Source organism: Antedon bifida, chromosome 8 (genome assembly GCF_963402885.1).
Source record: "Antedon bifida chromosome 8, ecAntBifi1.1, whole genome shotgun sequence".
NCBI lineage: Eukaryota > Metazoa > Echinodermata > Crinoidea > Comatulida > Antedonidae > Antedon > Antedon bifida.
The window spans coordinates 21,310,657-21,332,607 of NC_136233.1; the positions used below are offsets into that span (position 1 = coordinate 21,310,657).

The 21,951-nt window shown below is 30.0% G+C and overlaps 2 protein-coding genes across 2 annotated transcripts in view; one reads left to right on the top strand and one right to left on the bottom strand.

The window, feature by feature from the left end:
• LOC144850724 (palmitoyltransferase ZDHHC23-like) overlaps window positions 1–21,951 on the bottom strand; it is a 77,307-nt gene that overhangs the window by 41,670 nt on the left and 13,686 nt on the right. The gene's annotated exons all lie outside the window — the stretch shown is intronic.
• The window catches only part of LOC144850726 (follistatin-related protein 1-like), a 31,322-nt gene that overhangs the window by 480 nt on the left and 8,891 nt on the right, over window positions 1–21,951 (top strand). The window contains exons 3-6 of the mRNA XM_078708127.1: window positions 11,832–11,892; window positions 16,919–17,016; window positions 20,012–20,141; window positions 20,806–20,966. Coding sequence (XP_078564253.1) covers window positions 11,832–11,892; window positions 16,919–17,016; window positions 20,012–20,141; window positions 20,806–20,966 — 450 coding nt within the window. The remainder of the gene's footprint in view (window positions 1–11,831; window positions 11,893–16,918; window positions 17,017–20,011; window positions 20,142–20,805; window positions 20,967–21,951) is intronic.

Here is a 21,951-nt window from a genome sequence, read left to right on the forward strand (position 1 = left end):
CCACAGACCGCATGTAATGATCTCGATAAATCAAGATATAAATTTAATCAAAATGGATCAACCTCATTTATAAATATAATCGTAATTTTTCTTATTAAACTTGCATAATTAATTTATCATTTTTAGGCAATTGCAGAATGTTATAGTTTTATCTCAATTTTATAGGAATTCATGTTTTTTTTGTGTGTTATTAATTTTATGTAAGTATTATAAGAGCCTCTCGACGGTTATTTTTATTTATAACTTTTAGGTAATCCGTCCTCATTGATTTACTTTTGTAATGTTTTTTTATGTCTTACTTTGTACTGTACTGTATATTGGCGAAATAAATCATATGATATGATAATAATGTAACATAAATTATGTAATATTTGACACGTAATCTTAATCCACATTCCTATATCTTTATTGTCAAATTTAATCAATTTTATGGAAGCCAAACAATGTCTATCTTCCGTCTTGACTCGATGCATTTCATACGCAGATATTTCAAACTGTATACACCCTAGAGTCTAGGCCTTCCACTTTTAGAACTAAAATAATTGGTTAATTATTTTTTGCAAGGGTGGGTAGCACATCTGAGAATGTTTGACCTGCGGCTTCCTAATCTGCTTTGGCCCAAATCCTTTTACAAAATGGCACCGAACGTGTGCTATCTCTAGTACAGTAGGTACTTTTTATTGTGAGAAAAAAAAACAACGGTTTTTTTAAAAGTTCTGTTCACATTGGGATCCAACAACGTTCGCGCAACATAAGTAATTTGACCAATCATAGAAATGTGCGCTACAGTATGTAAATATTAATGTTCATGTTAATATGAATAGGAATTTCCCAAAGTTATAATGTACGGTACACAAAAACCTGATCAGAAATTAAATAAAGCCATTACCGAGATCCCCCATGTACAAATAAAATCAGTTAGATTAAAAATCGTTCTTTTACAAGGTCTTGATATACAATTTGTAAAAACTACCGATGAGTATGTACAAACAGTACGGTAGACTCTCACTAGGAGTGCAATTTATTTTATTTCCTAATTTGTTTACTGTATATATGCTAATATATCATAATAGTGCGAATCGGTATCCTAAAACCAATGTATATGAGCATGTCTGAAAATCATCCACTGCCAATGCTTCTTGTTTTAAACAAGATTTCAAGATACTTTATAATAATCTACTTAAGTATTAACTGAGACATCCAAAAATCTCCACAAGATTTTAATGCTGTAAAAAAGATTATGAAATGCAGCCAAGCCCCAGGAGAACATTATTTAGGCCTCATCTTTGGAAATATCGGTCTTACGATTGATGTAGTCCTGTCGTTGGATTTACAGTGCATGTTGAGACAGTCTGTAGTGGAAGTTATTAACCTATTAATTGGCCTAGCTCACCAATACCATCGTACAGTTGAAAAAAACATTATGTTATATTGTCTATGCGAATTAACTTAGATCATGGCTTACTGCACTTCTTTAATTGAATAATTCGAATATGGATGTACGGTTTTGGCCTAATTATATGAATGCTATCGACAGCATTTATTTTTCCAATATAAAAAATATCAGAAATGTACTTTCTGTACACTACATATTACACATATAAAAAAACATACACATCATAATAAAAAAATAAAGGAATATTTTAAATTATATAAAAATTAGAGACATTTTTTGTGTTCTTTATACCTTCCATGCAATCATTCATTACATTTATTTATTAAAATATCCACACATCACAGAAAAAAAAACCCGAATTTCTTGGGATTTACAAAAGACGAGAAATGTTACGGAAATCAACGAAGAACGTAAACATAAGATTATACATAAAAGCTAAATTTGATATACTGTACATATGTAACTTTTATTGTACCAATTAACTTGTATTTTAACTGTAAATTTATAATTTTTTTCTGTGAATGTGAATGAATTACAAAGTACTGCGAAGTCCAACATTTTTGCGGCCCTAAATTGTCACGGTTCTAAATTTTCGCGATTTTAAATTTCCAACTATTTTGCGACCTTTTATTTTCGCGATTTGAGTTTTTTCTACAATTTGGCGAACCAAATTGGCGAATGTGTTTCGCCTCCGCGATGAACGTCAAACAATTGAATTATATTACAGTATGTATATTCTATCCAAACGGTTGAAAGATATCAATAAGATATTTAGCAGATAGTAATAAAGCCAAAATTCGAAGAGCTCGAGGGACGTATCTTCATGAATGACATCCATAAAGTATTTAAGAAAAGTTCAATTTCATGATTTAATATTAAGCTAAAAATAGAAACTTTATGAAAATGAAGGAAGTTGACTTCTTACTAACGGTGTTGAAGGAGTGCTTCATAGAAGCTGCTTCCTGGTTCTCAACCAATCAGAGAGCTGCTAATGGCATGGCCAATGTCATTAACTTTAGTTAATTAACTAAGACAACTAACGGCCTGCTGTATGCTAGGATTACTCTACTGTAATATAATGAAGGACTAAACTAACTCTGTGCAATCTGTCAAAATCAACTGGTTTACATCTATAGGTTGATTAGAGGTCACTTCAATAATTAGTACTTAAGTTTTATCCCAAGTATTAGTCACAGGGGTTTCACTTTTATTAACCTGACATATCATCACAAATCTCTTAAACATCATAAAATGTTTTGGTAAATATTTTTCTTTACTTACTTACATATTCATCTTTTTTTTTAAAGATAAAAGAACTGTAAAACTCATTGAAAAAAAAGATAACTGATTATCTAAAGCTTAGAAGCAATCAAATTGTCTCTTTAATATCATTATCCCTTGTTGAATATTCTATATTTTAATGTTTGGTATTTGTATGTTTTACCTTCACTAGACCCTCATCAATAAATAAATATGTATATAAAATTCCTCTGAATTTGAGTTGCCGTAACAGTGTTGGAGTAGCCTACACTTTATATAAAATAAAGTTGGAATTAATTGAATTAAAAACGGGAAAGTGTCTTCATCATAATAAGGATGTTCCCTTGAATAGGGGTGTACCAAAGGAAGAGTTTATTGTATGCAATTTTTTTAATTTAAAACATATTTATACAGGATAAAAACATATCAGGTATAGATGTAGCACCTGTTTTACATATGGTCCTGTTTTTAGAAAATAACAGGTTTAAAACATTCATAAAAACTCTTTAAAACTTGCTAATAAAACAGTAAAATAACAATTACAAAGACAAAAATATATGTATATGTACGATAAAATGAGTGAAAAAACAAAGTGGAATAATAAACATGTAATTGACCAAAGCATGGATGGTTACTTAAAAAGTGGCAAAAAAATAATTTAAAAAGACAATTTCTAAAATGAACTCATAATACAATCATTTTCAAATAAAACTTCGCAAACTGTTAAAATGCAACAGTACTTTTCAATAGTTTTTTTTCTTCTAATGTACTTAATATTTCCACCTCATGCTGAATCAGAGTTTAACTATATTCAAAACATGCATTGAAACAGAATGACTGAAAAGATGAACTTGGCTGACAAAGCATTATTCATAGAATTTCAATGACAAATTCAGGTTTGGTAGTTTAAGTGTTACGGCTAGCGTGCTGTGTAGTTCCACGCACTAACAATGTTCGATCCTTCATCTTGGTGACTAATACCAATCTGGCCTAGATCATCCGTCTAAATTCATTCCTTGCAAGTGTGTTTAAAATATAGATGAATAAAATCAAAGAGTTCTACGATGCGGCATAATTATGACTTTTCAAAGTTCAATATTAATTTGGTTCAAGGTTATAAATCATAATTTCAAAATAAATATGAAAGTTTATCGATATCAATACAAAAATGAGTTTTTCCAATTAATATGATGATAGATAGCAGGATAATTTTAGAGTGTATTAGTGGAAAATATTAATTTGTTGTACAATTGAAATAGTGCATAATATATAGATTGACTTAAAGAGGTAATAATATGCATAATATATATTTTTTATTCTATATTTTCTACAAACAAATTATATTTCCACTAGAATTTAAATTGATTAAATGCCTTCCTAATGCCAGGGTCATACATGGTTTGCGTGTCATTTTTGGAAAATGGAGACATCTTAGTTTGAAATAGAGATATTTTAGTTTGAAATCGAGATATCATAGATATAAATAGAGATATCTTAGTTAGAAATAGAGATGAATTAGTTTTAGATAGAGACATCTTAATTTAAAATATAGATATACTGGTTTAAAATAAAGATAGTTTAAAATAGAGAGATCTTAGTTTTAAATAGAGATATCTTAGTTTTATTGAGATATATTCTCTAGTAGTAGAGATATCTTGACAAACGACATTATTTTTTATTTCATAGCTGTGGATTCAATACACCATTCATTTCCAATACCATTATTTCTCTAAAGCTTTGTCTACCATCAAACTTTATGTGACAAAACAAAATGTGATATGCCCATATATGGACATGATGATGTTCTATCACTACTATATTTAGGAATATCACTACCATAATTATTTGGGCACATCATAATTTTTTCGATAGTGTACACAAAGCTTTATGGCAAAGTACCATCACTGCCTGTCATATGTTAGCCTTCTATGACAAATAAATTGCTCGATGAATTTTCAAATTATTTACCTGTTTAATAAGTGTTAGTCACAAGTAACAGAGCGTCATACGGACACTTTTAAATTGAACTCATCGAGGGAAGTTTAATAATTACTAACACTCTATAAAAGTACTTCCCTTATAGTGATATTATCATTGATCTAAACCTAGGTTTTAAAATCAGTAGTAGATTACTGTAGGAGTTTAGCTGTTGTAGTAGCCTAAAGCTCTGTCTACACTATCAAACTAGACAAAAAAAAGTGCCCAAATATGGTAATGATATGACATCATCATGTCCATATATGGGCACATCACACTTTTTTTGTCGAACTAGTTTGATAGTGTAGACAGAGCTTAAAAGATTTTATAAATTTGTTTTTTATTACAATTTTAAATAAATAAAAATAATAAATAAGATTACCCTAAACAATGTTGCTAAATAATTTACATAAACAGTTGAACAGGTGAAAGAGTAAACAAAATATTTGTGTTTGAATATTCCATTTTCTAAAATTACAATGTTCAATATTGGTAATCACTATCCGCTATGTATTATTGATAATATTGTTCATAATCCCTTTGATTCTATTAATCTGTCTGGCTTAGCACACTTTAATAATCCCTTTGAACTTTACTTGCATTTATATAATGATACATTAATCACATCTATGCTATTTAGACGTTTAATTTGATCAACTATACTCTAGTTACAGTAATCTCCTCTCATCTAACTTAATATAATCTGTGTTGTACACTGTTTAATCCAGCTAATCTACCATAATATTATATTAATAATCCATTTCATCACACAAGTTAATCTGATTAATCTTAAATTTAATAAGGATTTATTGTAGCATAGACATTCAGCCATGCATGTAGTAAATAAATTCACTATTACTGTATGTTATGAATAATAGATTAGACAAAAAATGAAAAACTAGAGATTGAACAACATCATAAACTATTGGGTTGAAAGATATATCACACACTGAAGGAAAACATACTATAATATTAACAGCAATTTTTTGATTAAAAATTGTATTACAGAATTTTTACAAGTAAAAAAAAATAGTTTGTTACTGAATGGGCCATTTTATTGTCACATAATATTCACTTTGACCAAAAATTGTATCAAAATAAAATATTTACATATCTCAAAATTGTGAAGTAAACTTGTATCTTGTATTAAAGAAAAATAGTCAACTGGAAGCCCATTTTCTGGAAGTCAATGGAGTTTGGGTTGAACTGATTATTGTGTTTAAGTAAAACTTTTGTTGTTATTTTTTATGTTTTGCGGGAATAATAGATCTTTAAAATGTATTTGATAGTTCCTATTAAGCTCCATTTACACTATCAAAAAAATATGCCCAAATATAGTACTGATATGACATCATCATGTCCAGTGCAGACAGAGCTTTAGATAAATTCCCAGCACAGTGAAATGTATGGTGATGACAGCCCTTGTTATATATAATAATGGCACAATGAAGTGCTTTATAAATTTAATTTATTATTATTATTATGATAACAATAGCAATCTTTTGCGATGATTATTCTATTGTAGGGTTTGTTCGGTCATCCATGACAAGTAGATGACATAAAGTTGAGGGTGGCCTGCAACAAGCACTTAGGAGGGTAGTCTAGAATCACTCAAGCCTGGGTGATTGTACAGATAATCTATACAATATTGGTTTTCATGTATATTATCATATCTACAAATCCGTCTGGTAATATAAAACTGCTCGGAAGAAACTTGAAATTAAATTGAATTCTAATACTTAAACTAAATCTCTTTTTGATGAACTAATATCCATTTTTTTATAATTTTGTATTATCTAACTTCGGTATATTTATTTAGTTGAGTAAGAACAAGAAAATACATATCAAGTTACTATATTTTTGTTTAAAATAGGTTCAGTTATCTCCTCTAACAGAAATGAAAAAAAAAAATAAATAATTGTTTTCTAGTAACGTTCATCTGATATGAATTATGTTCAGAAATCCTGAGGTATCGTACATTTCCGCGGATCACTTATCAAAATTAAACTTATACTGGAATAAATCCTTAAGTTCTGTCCACACTATCAATCTTTATGTGACAAAACAAATGTGATGTGCCCATGTATGCACATGATGATGTCATATCACTACCATATTCGGGCATATCACTACCATATTTGGGTACATCACACTTAGTTATGATAGTGTAGACAGAGCTTTACGGAACTCATTCATGAATGTTTGTTGTAATGAATATTATTCACAGTTTCACATATGGTAAATATTTCTCTGAAAAAAGGATTTATTGTTAATAGAATATTAGTGAAAATAAATACTATGGAAATTAAATTGATTAAAACAAATATGTTTACTCACTACCTCACTGTACATTATGACTGTCACAAATCATTAGGTATCTTTCAATAAAGGAGATGAGTATAACTGTAAACAAAAAAGGTAAAGTTTGAGGATTTGTATGCGTTTGTACCTTGAAGCAGAATACATCACTGAAGTTATAGTTTTTACCAAATTAAATAATATAATAGATTTATGAAAGGATCCAAAAGCTGAACAATTAAATTAAATAAATACTGATATATATAACAATACCCATCTTTGAATTGTAGTTTTCCAAATTATAATATTAACTCTCTTGGATCTGCATATGAAAAAGCACCTGTTTCTCTCTCTCTGATTTTATTTCTTTTTTTCCTTCTTTCATTGTTGGCCTACTGTATATATATATATAAGGGCTAGTGTTGCCCGAAAGCTCTGCTAACTTCTCTGGCTGTTTACTTTATTGTTTTGAATTAGCTTTTCGCTTTTTTATTTGTATCTCCATTGAGATCCAGCCACTGATACCCACAGCATTGTCATTTTTTTCAGTAATTTGCCTTTGGATTTATATATATATATATATATATTTATTTATTTTTTATATCTTTGTTAATTTTGTGTTTTTATAGTTTATTTAGTATTTACTGTTTGTATTGTTTGAGGGTCCCTAATGATCAGCTTATGCTTGATGGACCACCCTCATAAAATATTGTTGAAATAAATAAAATATGCACTACTGTAGTTTTGTATATATGCATCAATTTTCAATTGTATATGGTACCGAATTCCTATACAATCTGGATTGCCATTAACAAATTATCAAATTCCAAATCAGTTGAATGTCATTTGTTTTATTCTCTTAATTTTCTAACTATAATTCATAATTTAGCCACGATAATCACATTTTTGGAGTAATTTAAAAAAAAAAAAAAAAAAAAAGTGGATAGGATTTTATTGGCCTAGGTTTGTTAACTTTTAAGTTTGTTTATGTTTCAAATTGCCCTACATTTTAGAATCTTTTAAGTTTTGAAGATGAGCTTTTTGGACAGCATTTGTTGAAACTATTGTTTAACCCCTTCATTCCCGTTATTAATTTTCTTAGACATTAAATAAATATAAATAGATATCAGCGGATACTCGTAAATTAAGTAGTGATGCCTTAGGGGACATGTACAGATGTGTGATATATTACAAACACAAATATTAACAAATATAATTAAATTGTAATCGGTTTCCTGTAACTAGATTTATTTTCTGGAAGAAATAGTAACTGATTTATGTGATATATTTAGTAAGAATTTTGAAAAGCAGTATTTGGATTTGACTGAATATTTATCTTATTATCTTTAGTCTCAAGAAATACAAGATTATTTAATACATTACCTATTTAAGCAAAAATAATCATTTAAATATGTTAACACATAGTTCTCAGTCCAGTATACAGAAAATGCTACATTTACATCTTTTGACACGAGGGGTTACCCCGGTGTACTACTGTATCTCACACACAGCCGTGTGTGGATGATCCTAGATTCTTATAATGTAGTTTGAGGCAGTAACTCCAATAAGCAATGTGTAATATGATTATCAAAAAAAAGTGTAGTTACTGCAGTAACTGCAGTAGAGACCTATTAAACTAAGAGCTAAGATAAAGTATATTACTATAAAACCTTTAAATTCATTAGAACATGATGTATCACAAATTACAGAACGCATACCATCAATTAGTAAGACTACAGATTGGCGCCATTAAACAACATATAAATATTAGTTATTAATTACATGAGTAAATTCATTGATGATTTCTAACCTGAAGGCATAAGAAAACTATTTGTAGAAAATGGGCAAAATTGAGCAATCTAATAAATTTACATTTACCTGATGTTTACCATTTTACAAAATTAAGTCTGGAATTTTAAGAGTGTTGGTTAATTGAGGTCAAATTGGAATCTGAAAAATAAGTGGGTAAAAAAAGAAATATTTAAAATCCATAAATCTACAGATATATGTTTCTAAAAACGTTCGTCAGCATGTGTTTTAGTTATTCTAGGCAAAACATCCAGATAAGTAAAAAATCTGACTTTTTAATTTTCAAGACGTTAACATGTCAACGAACTAAGTGTTAAATATTCAAAACAAAGTGATTGATTAAAATGAAGGAAAGAATGTCAAATTTAAATTAAATACTTTAGTTAAATTTAGAAACGTTTTATACATTTATCTTGCATTCATTAGATAAGGAATACATTGACAAAAACATCAGTTAAGTAATCATTGATTAAAAAAAAAATTTACATATAACTTCCCTGAAAAGGAGGTAATCATGATTTGTAATTTATTTAAATTTTGTAGTTGATCTTTGAAGAGACTAGGCTGCATAGTTTCCACATCAAATGAACAAAAATTAATTGTTGGGTTATTTCATTAGGATTTTGACACAGAGTAGACACCTGTTTTCTGTGCAATATAATGTACAAAAAATGTTGTATATCTGATCGCTGAATTCTGATGTTAAAATTGGAAGTGGGCTGTTTCCTATTTTGAATGTTAAGCAGAGATTATTTAAGTTGAACCTTGACCTTCATGGACCCTGGGGATTATCAAGGTCTTTAAAATTCCCCTTGGTATGATCCAGTCTTTTTATATAGATAGGAAGTCATGTAATCTGCCTCTCATTTCTCCTGACAATTTTTTAAAGGATGGAAAATATTTTTAAAACATTTTAAAAGCGTTAAAATCTTATTTTAAATTTATTTTTTAAAATATTGCACTGTATCTAGTCATACTTTGATTTGTATCCCATTTTGTTTTTTTAATTTGCAAAAACATTACAAGAAAAAAGCTTTATTGCAGTTTGCAATTCAACCTCTCCTTAATAAACTCTATTAAAAGATTTCAATATTGGAAACAAAATCATACGCCCACCATATATTATTTTTGATGTTTTTAATATCCATTCAATTAATATGATTGATCAAATGTTAATAAAAAAAAAATGATGAACTAAAAAACTAACACAATTTAGGACTGTACAAAGCAATTATTATTTTTTTTTTAAAGCTTTAGTCGTAGTTTAAACTATACAAATTGGTTAACTTAATATAGTTTGAACCATAACCAAATAAAAATAGAACAAGAAATATTTCTTACAAAAAACGCCGCTCGACAATTTAACATTAATCATTGTTCTTTTGATTAATTTATGATTAATTATTAAAAAGATGTCCTTTAATCGCAAAAATACATACAAATCACAGATAGTTCTTTAATTATGAATCACATGCCCATTTTTTCACTAGTTAATTGTATACAGAGCATTTGAAAGAAGACATGTGTAACTTTCCAACAATGTATTATTTGCCAACAAATATTAATCTACTAATTCAAAAATGGCATTTAAAAATGGTCAATTTTGAACAAGTGAGAACATTCTTCCCAGTCTGTTGATTCGCGTCAACTAATCAAAGGGCGAGAATCCAAAATCGTTCAACCGTGAGCCCTCATAGACTCTCTTTTCCCAGACGTTTTTTGGGTCCAGCAGCTGGGACCTATAAATTATAGTCAAGTTTACAAATTCGCAAAACTGTCAGCCTTAGATACTAAAGCTACCGCTATGAAATGGCTTATTAATGAATATGTCCTCCTGGGACATAGCTGGCTAGAGCCGCGGCGCGAAAACATAAAAAAAAAAAATAAACTTATTTAAAGATGTAGGAACCTTGGACCCCACTTGGATCTGGTTGTTTTATATTGTACTGTATATTTTTTTGATATTGGAATAAAACAGTGTGAATGAAATGAAATGCTCAAAAATACTACATCACGAAGAAAAACAACTATATTGACTTGTGTAGTTTGACAACGTCTGATAACGTCACATGATGCGTTTACTGCATAAATTTGATTGAACATCAATTCCCAAATAAAATAAAATAGGTAAACGTTGAGAAGGTTAAAAAACATCTTCTGATTGAATAACTCCATATTGTGAAATGCCATTTACAAATCCCATTTAAAATCTTTGAGCTTAAATGATGAGATGTTAATGCTAAGCCTAGCGGAAGGATGAGAACAGACCCCCGGTCTGTGTTTGCTCATAATCAATTTGATAATAAATCAGCAGAGATAACAATCAGGACAAGAGTTGGTAAATATCAGAGTTTCTTCTAACGATATAAATATGTTTGCTGGGATTTCATTCTCATTAGGTATTTGTCAACTAATTCCAAATATATCCCTTTTTGGTGATAATTGTCGTGGCCTTTGACCTTTAACGTGACAATGAAATTGATAATGCTATTCGCGATGGAAAAGTGCACCTGTCTTCATATAAAATAAAAAATCATTTAATGAACTATTGTAAATCAAAAGCATAACTCCTATTTAAAGGATAAGGAGTATCCCTAATAACGGGTTGCACGTAGTGTTAAAGCTCAGGTACAGGCATGAATTTTAAACATAATATCTGGTTAATTTTACATAAATCAAATATTTGTAACAGAAATCAAGACGAAAAAACATGAATTTCCCTTAAAATGGTCAAATACAAAATTTGGCAAAATTCTGCTATAAAAACCAGGAAGAATTTTTTTCAGTAGTTAGGTAGTTTTAACCTAATGTAAAAACATGCCTGGTGACTCCCTAGAAGGTGAAAAAAAGATGGTGGATATACGGTGTGGATAATTTTTGCTATAGCATGAAAATAAAACTCTGAAGTATGGTGAGAGTAAATAAAATAAAAAAGTACATTATATTTTAATAAAAAAATGTACAATTCAGTAATTAATGTATTTTTTCAACTAAATCAATTTACAGTATAAGTATAATTACATTTTCCTGATATAAAAACATTATCAAATCAAATGTATACTACTGTATGCTCATTTTCTCTTTGTTGTAGGATGCTCCATCTGAGAGATCAAATAGTGACACAGATAAGAAGAGGCTTCTAAAGAATCCAAGTAAGATCACAGTAATGCTCTTGAGATTAATACTCAATGGAAATCTATACTGAATTCGTCTACATCATCATTAACATTCCATTGAACATAAAGACATCTATCTCTATCTTATTCGGATTAAAATTTACAACAAAAATCATGCTGTTATTAGACCTCTTAAGCTCTGTCTACACTATCAAACTAGTGTGATGTGCCCAAATATGGTAGTGATGTGCCCAAATATGGTAGTAATATGTCCAAATATGGCAGTGATATGACATCATCATGTCCATATTTGGGCACATCACATTTTTGTGTCTTATAAAGTTTGATAGTGCAGACAGAGCTTTAAATATAGCCTCATGGTGGTCATAGTTAAGTATAAGATATTCCATTAAATGCTCCTGTTTTCATCACTAACTTGTGATTCTTTTTAACAAGTCTTCTCATACCAATTCTAGTACATTTATAATGCAAGAGTGGATTCTTTTAACAAGATTGGACACAATTAAATTTCAATATATTGAACAATATATTGCACTCCACATTTGGAAAGTTAAATTATTGCTCTCTTTCTCATTGCCACAGTCTCAATGCCTTCTTACTTTCTCAATAGTATTTGCCAAGCAGCCATGGAATCTGATTTTTTACATCATTAGTGTAACATATTAATATTAATTGGGATCAAATAACCTTAAAGGTTCAAAAGTATTCACAAATAGGCTTTCATCTTATCAGGTATCTCCTTCCCTATTGTAGTTTAACTCAACTTGTATGCATAACTTCAAGGAATCAAAAGCATTCAGAAATAGCCTTTCATTTCTATCTAAATTTTCTTTTACTTTAATTAATTTACTTTATAAATCTTATAAAATAACTGGACCATTTTAAAGCAGTCATCAAGTAGGCAGAAGAGGTTTGAGGGTTTGGATGTGCACTTTTGAAGCTAGATACCAAAGGCAAAGTGATGGTATATGGGTCTAACTAGCCTAAGAATTTTTGCCTTTAAACTTGTTGTGTAAAAGAGAACTCTGCTGTAAAACAACCTAGCTACAGGGTATAGATGTTACTGAAAATGTAATCCAGTCAAAAGAATAAATAAATAAAACAATTTAACTTAATATTTTAACCCAGGGAAAACAAGAAATAAAACAAATGGCCACACAGAGTTCATTGTTAATCATACTAATAAAGTCACTGACAAGGAACTTTATATCCCATTAACTTCTGATCTAAATCCTTTAATTGTTTTGTTCTTTGACATGTAAATCATTAGGTCTTCTTAATACACCCCAGGCATAGATAACACTTAATAACAAAAGTACCATCTTCTCCATTACTGTTCTATTTTAATCATTGGATTGGTTGAGTTGGACTTTCTTGGTAATACGCTTGATTTTACTTTAGCTTAAGTGCCTCAGAGCAGTTTGCTTAGCCTTTAATACCTAGTTTTAAATGATTAAGGTGGTATAGTGATGAAGGAGATAAATTAACAACAAGCCATGCTTTCAATTATCTATTATTTATTTACAATGGAGGTAATATCACTATCAGTAATTTAGGTTTTAAAATCTGTTTTATTTTAGGCATAATTATTGAACAGGCAGTTTCAACAAAAATAATGATTTCACTTATAAAAAGACAAATAATGGTTAAATTGAACTCACTGAAAATTCTTTTGACTATTGATTTAAATAATTTTTTTTCCGGTAAACCATTTTTTTTTTCGAACCAATTTTTTTAAAAAAAGTGAAATTTATATGTTATAAAATATGAACCATGTTCTCCACTTGGATCTTGTTTAGTTTCACAGTAATGTAGGCCTATCAATATTTTTCAGTTTTTCTGAATACATTGCAATGTCAACTCATTATTATACTGCAATTTTCATTGCAATTTTAGTTTGTTTTCAAGAGGAAGTCACTGATATTAAAATTTAAGTAAAGTATCTAGGAATAGACTGATACTGATTGATGGAATAGATGCTGTTCATGACATACAGGATTACAAAAGATTGAAAAATCGATACCCATCAAATCTTTACGTCGTTGGATGGAAACAAATAACATTAAAATGTTTTTATTGAACCTAACACATAAACAGCTGTTTTAGAAATATTAAATGCATGTGCTGTTTACGATCTGTAAAGCTCTGTCTACAGTATCAAACTATGGACATGATGATGTTGTATCTCTACCATATTTGAACATCACTACCATATTTGGGAACAACACACTTTTTTTTGTAAAACTAGTTTGATAGTGTACACAGAGCTTTAGAATGAAAGAAACAAGTTTATGTAGGACAAAATTCAAAGACCAATTTCAAATAAATTAATTTTTATATAAAAATAATTCAAATTCATCCGATGAACATATTAATCTTAATTTCTGTAGTATTTCACTAAAGGTTGGTCTCACTTGGACGGACACAACGCAAGGACGTAAGCGCACGTCTGTATGAAATTTGACCAATCACGACGCGATGGAACGTCTGTGATTGGTATACCCACTTGTGTTGTGTGGACCATTCAAACTGTTGCGTCACAATTGTGATTAGTCAACTCACTTGCGTTGTTGTTGCGTTTTATCCAGGTGGAAACCAAACTGTCGCTTGTGATTGGTCAACTCACTTGCGCTGTTTTCTACATCGTTGCATTGCATCCAATTGTGAACCACCCTTTAACATTAAAATCATCTCAAATCACAGGCAATAAGTAAATAAAAACAACAGAAAAGGGATAAGGAGCCCCATGCTACTAATACTACCTACAATTTATTTCAACAAATATGAACTTCTGTTTTTGAATACACCCAGTTGCCTCGATGTGAGGTATCTGATGTATTAAGTCAAGTATCTACTTAAGACACTTAACCCTTAAGTCATAAAGGAAATCAAGAATATAATGCAATGGATGTAAATAGCTCTCAAGAGTCGCGTCTTCTATAACAAATATTTATTTATTTTGTAAGTATATACTAAGATTAGGGTTTAAATGAGGACTATAAAGTTACTCTTGTGCACTGTTATCTTGGAGGAAGAGCCTGATAGACCTACTGGTGCTCTTGGGCACACAGCAGGCTGAAATCAATATTGAAATGTAGCTTTTGCTTTGTTTACTGATGGTTTAATATGTTTGGAAAGGAGAATTAGTGTCTGCTAAAGTCAATTTATTTAGATTTATTGGTCAAAGTCAAACAAAGTTAAGACCAAACAAAGAGAGGACAAACTTGTTGTTTTAAGCTTAAGGAGAACAATGAACAGTATGAATAATGCCAGAAATGCCATTTTATAGTATTTTCTAGTTATAAAATAATAATAAATTATTATCTCATAATAACTCCTATTAAGGGACATCTTTGAGACCCAACAAAGTGCCCTCTCAATATGGATGTCTCCTGAATTAAGGGTTGGCTGTGTTTAAAGTATATTGCTCTTTAATAGGGGTTTTCCCTGAATATGGGTCCCCCAAATGAGGGGTTTTACTGTTCATGCACAATTAACTTATTTGCATAAATTGTCTACTGATGGTATGACAATATTTACAGAAAATGCTTGTCACATGGTACAATTTTATGATAGGTACAGGTAATTCAGTTAACATTTTTACCAGAGTGCTTGATGACAGTGAACATGCAATTTCTTTTAAATTTTAGTTTTTTAACTGAATACTGGGGAAAGTATGAAATAACTGATACTGGTAACAAAAAACTATCTCAATATTTATCAGCAAATGCTTAGACTCTCTAGTTTCTCAGACATGCTTTTGGGTGTGCGCATGCCCATTCCGAGTCAACTGTTTCCTAATGCTTCCATTCTCGTATATAACTGCCCAAAAGGAGCGGGCGAACAGTTATGCAACGTAATGTTAAAAAAAAATTATATTTCACACTACTGCAGCCATCAGTGTATCCAGTCTGTGAAATATAAAAGTCATAGTGTAATAAACAATTAATCAATTTTATTCATTATTAATTTAAAATATGAATATTCTAAATGATCATGTATTTAAATGTTATTGATGACATTAATTATCTATGAACGTGAGGAATTCATTAATCATGTTTGGAAGTTTTTCCTTAATGTTGTATTAATATATAGATACCTCATGGGAATATAACATTTATAGTAGTGCCTTAGGAAGTAGATTTCATTGTAATTGCTAATCTTTAAATCTGTAATGTTATTTATTGTTGAATTGTTTGTTTCATTTGACCATGTAGTCAATGCCATAACTGTATACATATCTACACAGATGAATGATAATACCAAGTATCAATATATCATGCAATGCTTTCATTTACAAAAATAATCAGAAAGCAGACAAACAACTTTGATAATTTAATTTGGCAAGCAAAAATACTCTATTTGTGACTTGACAAGAAACGAATAAATGTATAGATAGACATCCTATTTAAAGATGTATTGTCCCCCAAAAACATGAAAAAACAAAGATTAATAAAATCAGATTTTGAATAGGCAATTTCACAGTTTTAATTTAGTTATTCACTTCTGTAGAAAAAAAATCATCAAAAATAATTATTTCACTTATAAAAAGACAAAAGAAATGGTTAATTTCAACCAAAAACCATTGTCTTCCAGACAATTTAGGTATATTTTGCTTTAAATTACATTTTGTTGGTGTAAAATGGTTTTTTTTTGGATCAAGTTTTTGGTCAAAGTGAATAACTATTATGTGATATTAAAATGGCATATTCAAAAAATAATATATCTTTAAGAGGACACACCATTGGGACCGAACAATGTGTTCCCCGAAGTTTTACGGGAACGTTAAAAGTATACTACATTTTTTTTTTCAATTCAATTCAAAGCAACATTTATTTACTCCTTTCATGTTACAAAATTGATTTCAATGTACAATATATATATAAAAAAAAATGTATTTTATTTGTTTGACGGGAAAGTGTCCACTGAATAGGGGTTATGGGTCTTTTACACCTGCTCCGGTACGGTAAATAAAAACGCTTCTCAAAATATGGATTATCTCATATGCATAATGGATTATCTCATTTTTATTCGTTTTTAGATCGAGCACAAAAGCTTGCATGTCGTGGTGTTGACTGCAGTCCTGGAAGACAATGTGCTCTTGACGATGAAGGCCAAGTGACATGCATTTGCATACAGGTGAGAAGTTATACCATCAAATACTGTGCAAAAAAGTGAGTGTTCTAGTTAAAGATGTCCCCCCACTTTACTTCATGGGACCCATACAAGGATTTCCTACAGGAGAAGTTCTATAAATCAGGTTGGACCTATTTTTTTACACTAACATATCCTGATTACAAAGTTGTTTTGGAACAAATACAGGAGTTATAAAAGCATAAATGTGTTTTTTTTTTGTTTCTAAAAAAAAATTGTGATTTGTTGGCGTCATGCAGCAGATACTTTAAGATGTAGTATTGACTTAAGAGAATAAAACTTGCCGTCGTAAGCTTCGTAATTAATAATGGATACTTTGGACAAGTTAACCAGTAGAGGTGCCTGTGGGAATTAACAGTTATTTATATTAATTGTGACAAGGAATAATGTTAATACCATTACACTGTAAATTAAACGATGTCATCAATTAAACTATATAATGTGACATTGGCTTAGTGAAATATTTAGTCTGGCGTATACAGTAAATAAAGAAATGTCAACTTCAAAAGGGTATATTAAAATGTCTACTGCAGTTACTGAAGTAAATACTTATTTTGTTGTTTCTTCATCACATTTCCAATGTAGTATTGATTTATTAGTACTACGGAGAGGAAAAAAAAACCTATGATTTTAAAATTCTATGAGACGTACAAAATGGCGTAATAACATTCATCAAGTAATGGAACATTAATTGTACATTCTTCGAAAACTATAATTCACAATTAGTATTTAAAATTTTTACCATAGAAGGCATACAACAACAAAATTTAGGGTGGGGGCATTCTGTCTATAAATCATGGTGATTGGATTATCATGTATTCTAGAGGGAGTATGATATTAATGTTTTTATTTATTAACGGAGACATGATAAATACTTTTCTTGGAAGTTAATATATCTTGTTATTCCAAAAACAAATAAAGAATTTGATAATCCAAGTGACTTATGAGTCTTCCTATAAATATTAATACAGTAGAACCTCTATTAATGGGACACTTTCAGGACCCAACCAAGTGTACTCTTACAGTAATAGGGTCTGGCCATAGTGTTATGGGAATTCCATTTCATTAAAAGAATCTCTTAAGCCTTGTCTACACTATAACTTGAAAAAAGTGTGATTTACCCAAATATACTGTAGTAGTGATATGCCCAAATATGGTAGTGATATAACATCATCATGTCCATATATGGGCACATCACATAAAGTTTAATAGTGTAGACAGAGCTTTACACTATTATTTATAGTAAGGCAAGTCCCATATTCAATTCTGAACGTAGGTTAATGAGCTGCATTATGTGGTAGATGGCCAGTTCCTTTCCACGCCACCTTATCCTCCCTAGTATTAGGAGTTGGGTAGCTAAGTGGTTAGGACACTTGACTGTCAGTCAGTCATACAGAGAGACCCGGGTTCAATTCCTGATAACTCATATGGTTGACATTATATAGCAAGGACCTCAAAGCATTTAAACTACTTAAATTCGCAAATTAAATTTATATTTTGATAGCATATTAAAAGAATATTTTAATATAGTTACGTTTATGGAACACAAAGCGAGTAAATTACTGTACACAACTATTTTAATGATTATTTTGTAACAATAGAACAAAAGAAAAGAATTTATTATTATATTATCAATTTGTGTATTTAATAAACTTATTAAGAACAATCTACCCTTAAATAAGTGCTAATATTACTCTAATTACGGTCAGAAAACTACTCGCTATATGCTGAAATTAATAATGCGAGTAAAAATAAAAGTTTCCGCAATCATGACTCCATTTCGCATACTTCTCATAGATATATGCGATCATTCTCTACATAGACATACAGATACATGCTATGTCATACTATATACAATTTCTCAATGTCTGGTAACTCTATAGCTATAGATTGTTAATACTTTGTGTATCATGTCACATATTTTCAATAGTGAAATTTAGAGCAGTTCTTTCACGTTTCGTGTACATGAGATGGATTGTCAAATAAGATAAGTGTTAAATGATGTATGCTCGTTGACATGTTTTAGTTTATATGGAATAAAAAGACATGGAATCTACAATCTGTTGAATATATATATAAATATTATTATTATTATATTACAGCACTTGCCAGCTCTTATACTATGACTTTATCCAAATTCCTTCACTTGCACTGATGAAGGGCTAGTGTTGCCCGAAAACTCTTTTAATTTCTTGGCTGTTTATACTTTATCATTTTGATTTAGATTTTTGCTTATTTTATTTTAAGTCTCTATTGAGATCCAACCACTGCTACCCTCAGCATTGTCATTTTTTCAGTGCTTATCTTATTTTGTATCTCCATTGAGATCCAGCCACTGATACCCACAGCATTGTCATTTTTTCAGTGCTTATCTTATTTTGTATCTCCATTGAGATCCAGCCACTGATACCCACAGCATTGTCATATTTTCAGCGCTTATTTTATTTTTTATCTCCATTGAGATCCAACCACTGATGCCCACAGCATTGCCTTTGGATTTATATTTACAACAACCAAATGTTTTATGTTTTATTTAATTTGACATTTTATGATATCATTTTACAGAGTACAGTATAGGTTAAATTGGTTACTAATCTAGGAGGTAGCACAGGGGTGCATGCTCCCTCTGCACCCCCTTTTGATAGAGAAATAAAATTATGAACTACTTTTTGGTATCAATCTTTAACAGACTAATAATATTAGCGCTCCTCGCTTTAAAAATCCCCATCGATCCATCTCTGTTTTGAGCCAATTTCCCTTGTTTTAATTTTTTTTTTAGGTACTGTATGCTAAAAAATATTTTATAATTTTATTTATTTGACATTTTCATATAATTTTATTTAAATGTGACCAAATTTTTATTTTTGCATTTAATTGTTTTCTGAAAAAAAATGGTCTATTAATATTTTTAATAATTCTTTTTAATAAATTTTTACTCACTGTGCCCATTTTCTAGCATTGTTTTGTTTTTGTTTTTTAGAAGTGTTCAAAGAATGATCGGCCTATATGTGCAAGCAACGGACAAACATTTCGCAATAAGTGCGAGATGCATCGATACGCATGCATAGCTGGAATACATCTGTCGAAGAACCACAGTAAACCGTGCCTACGTAATGTTTGTTTTTGGTTTTATGTAGTATAAAAAGTCCTTCTTTAAGGTGACATTATTTAGACATTTTGTGATAAACAAACTCCGAAAAAATTATAATTCAATATTTCAAACTTTTTTGTTAATCTGAAGTTCTTGATGCCTCAGATGACCACCGGTCAGATGTCTTCTGTGTTGCCAGCGAAATCATGAACAAGACAATTATCATTAAAGCCGAAACATTATATTCTGGTTAAAAAAAAAGAAAAAATCATTAACTATGATTAAATACATACTTTACTAGTGTGCTTTTTTTTATGTAAAAATAAAAACATTTAACACTAGGGAAAAAGTATCTATCTAAAACTAGCAGGTATAATGGCAGAAAGATAAATTACTTATTTTACACGCTGTCACTAAGCAAAGCGAACATCTTAAAAACTATTGATTAAACGTCTTATACGTGACACTTTTGTCAATGAGTTTAAATGTCACCCCTCCTATTTCTTATTCTATACCCAGGAGGCTTTAATAAACACATGGTCTTTATAAAACAGTGATAATTCCTATAATACATAGGTTTATAAACTGTAATAATAACAATATTTTGGGTTATGAAACATCTGGCTTGGTAAACCAAATGCGGCAACGTTAGATTACTTTAAGATTTCCTTCTTCTATCGCAGCGTCAGAATCTGAACCGGAAGCAAGAGTTATGAAATTTAGACCAATCGTATGTTACGAGAAAGATCGTGATACTATCCATGAAAAAATCTTAGAATGGATCGACTCGATGGTTGCTGAAACGGCTAAAGACAAGTTTGCGATCATCAAAGATAAATTTATGGTAGGTATTATCTATACAGCTCGTAGGAATTATGTTAAACTTATTCTACTGCACTTTCTTTACTGCAGGAACTACATTTTGTTTACTTTTTCCCACTACGAAAATATCTAGCAAGCTTTTCTAAGTAATCATACTGTACCAGAGAGATGTAAAATCTTTCTAACAAACTAAAAATCTTATTATTGCAGTAAAAAATACATGTAGTTTACTGAAGTAACTGCAGTAACATGACCTTTAAAACTGAAGATACAATTTAGTATGTATCTTCAGTGATTGGGTGGGGAAAGTTGAGAGAGATCCCAAGATATTGGGAAAGTATATATCCTTTTTATTTCACTGTCAAAAGATGGAGGACCTTGTTCTTTTCCAAAACCTGACTAATTTCCTAACACATGAACAAACATAATGTAACATCTCTCTGATGCTTTTATCCACTGTCATGCATCAAATAAACATACAAAAGTATTAAATCTGCAGAATCCAAAAAATACATCTAAGATACCATGACAAGTGGTTTCTTAAAAAAAAAACCATGTTTAACGGATAAAAAGACATGTTTGTCCACTTCAATCAGCCAATGGTAAAGTTTCCGGTACAGTAATGGAATTAGGAAGTGTAAAACCCACTTGGGAGAAATGTGATGGACGACTTCAGATTTTAATGTTTGTCTGTTTTAGAACTTTTGAAGGAAAAACAATCCTGTTGTAAAAGTAATGTTTTTATTGAATATGAAATATTGAGGAAAACATTTTGTAAAAACATTATTACAGAATGAGTGAAAGCAAGGGATCCTTAGAGAGATGAAAATTGTTGTGTGTTATCAAGTCCACAGCGCTTTTTCTAAAAATTGTGATAAAAAGCGCTATATATAGCACATTATATTGTTTTATATTGTTGATGAAATGTATTACTATATGATCAGTGGGCCAGTAGTAGGAAAAAATGTTGGAAAACGTTTATGAATTCATGGCAATCTTAAAGTTGC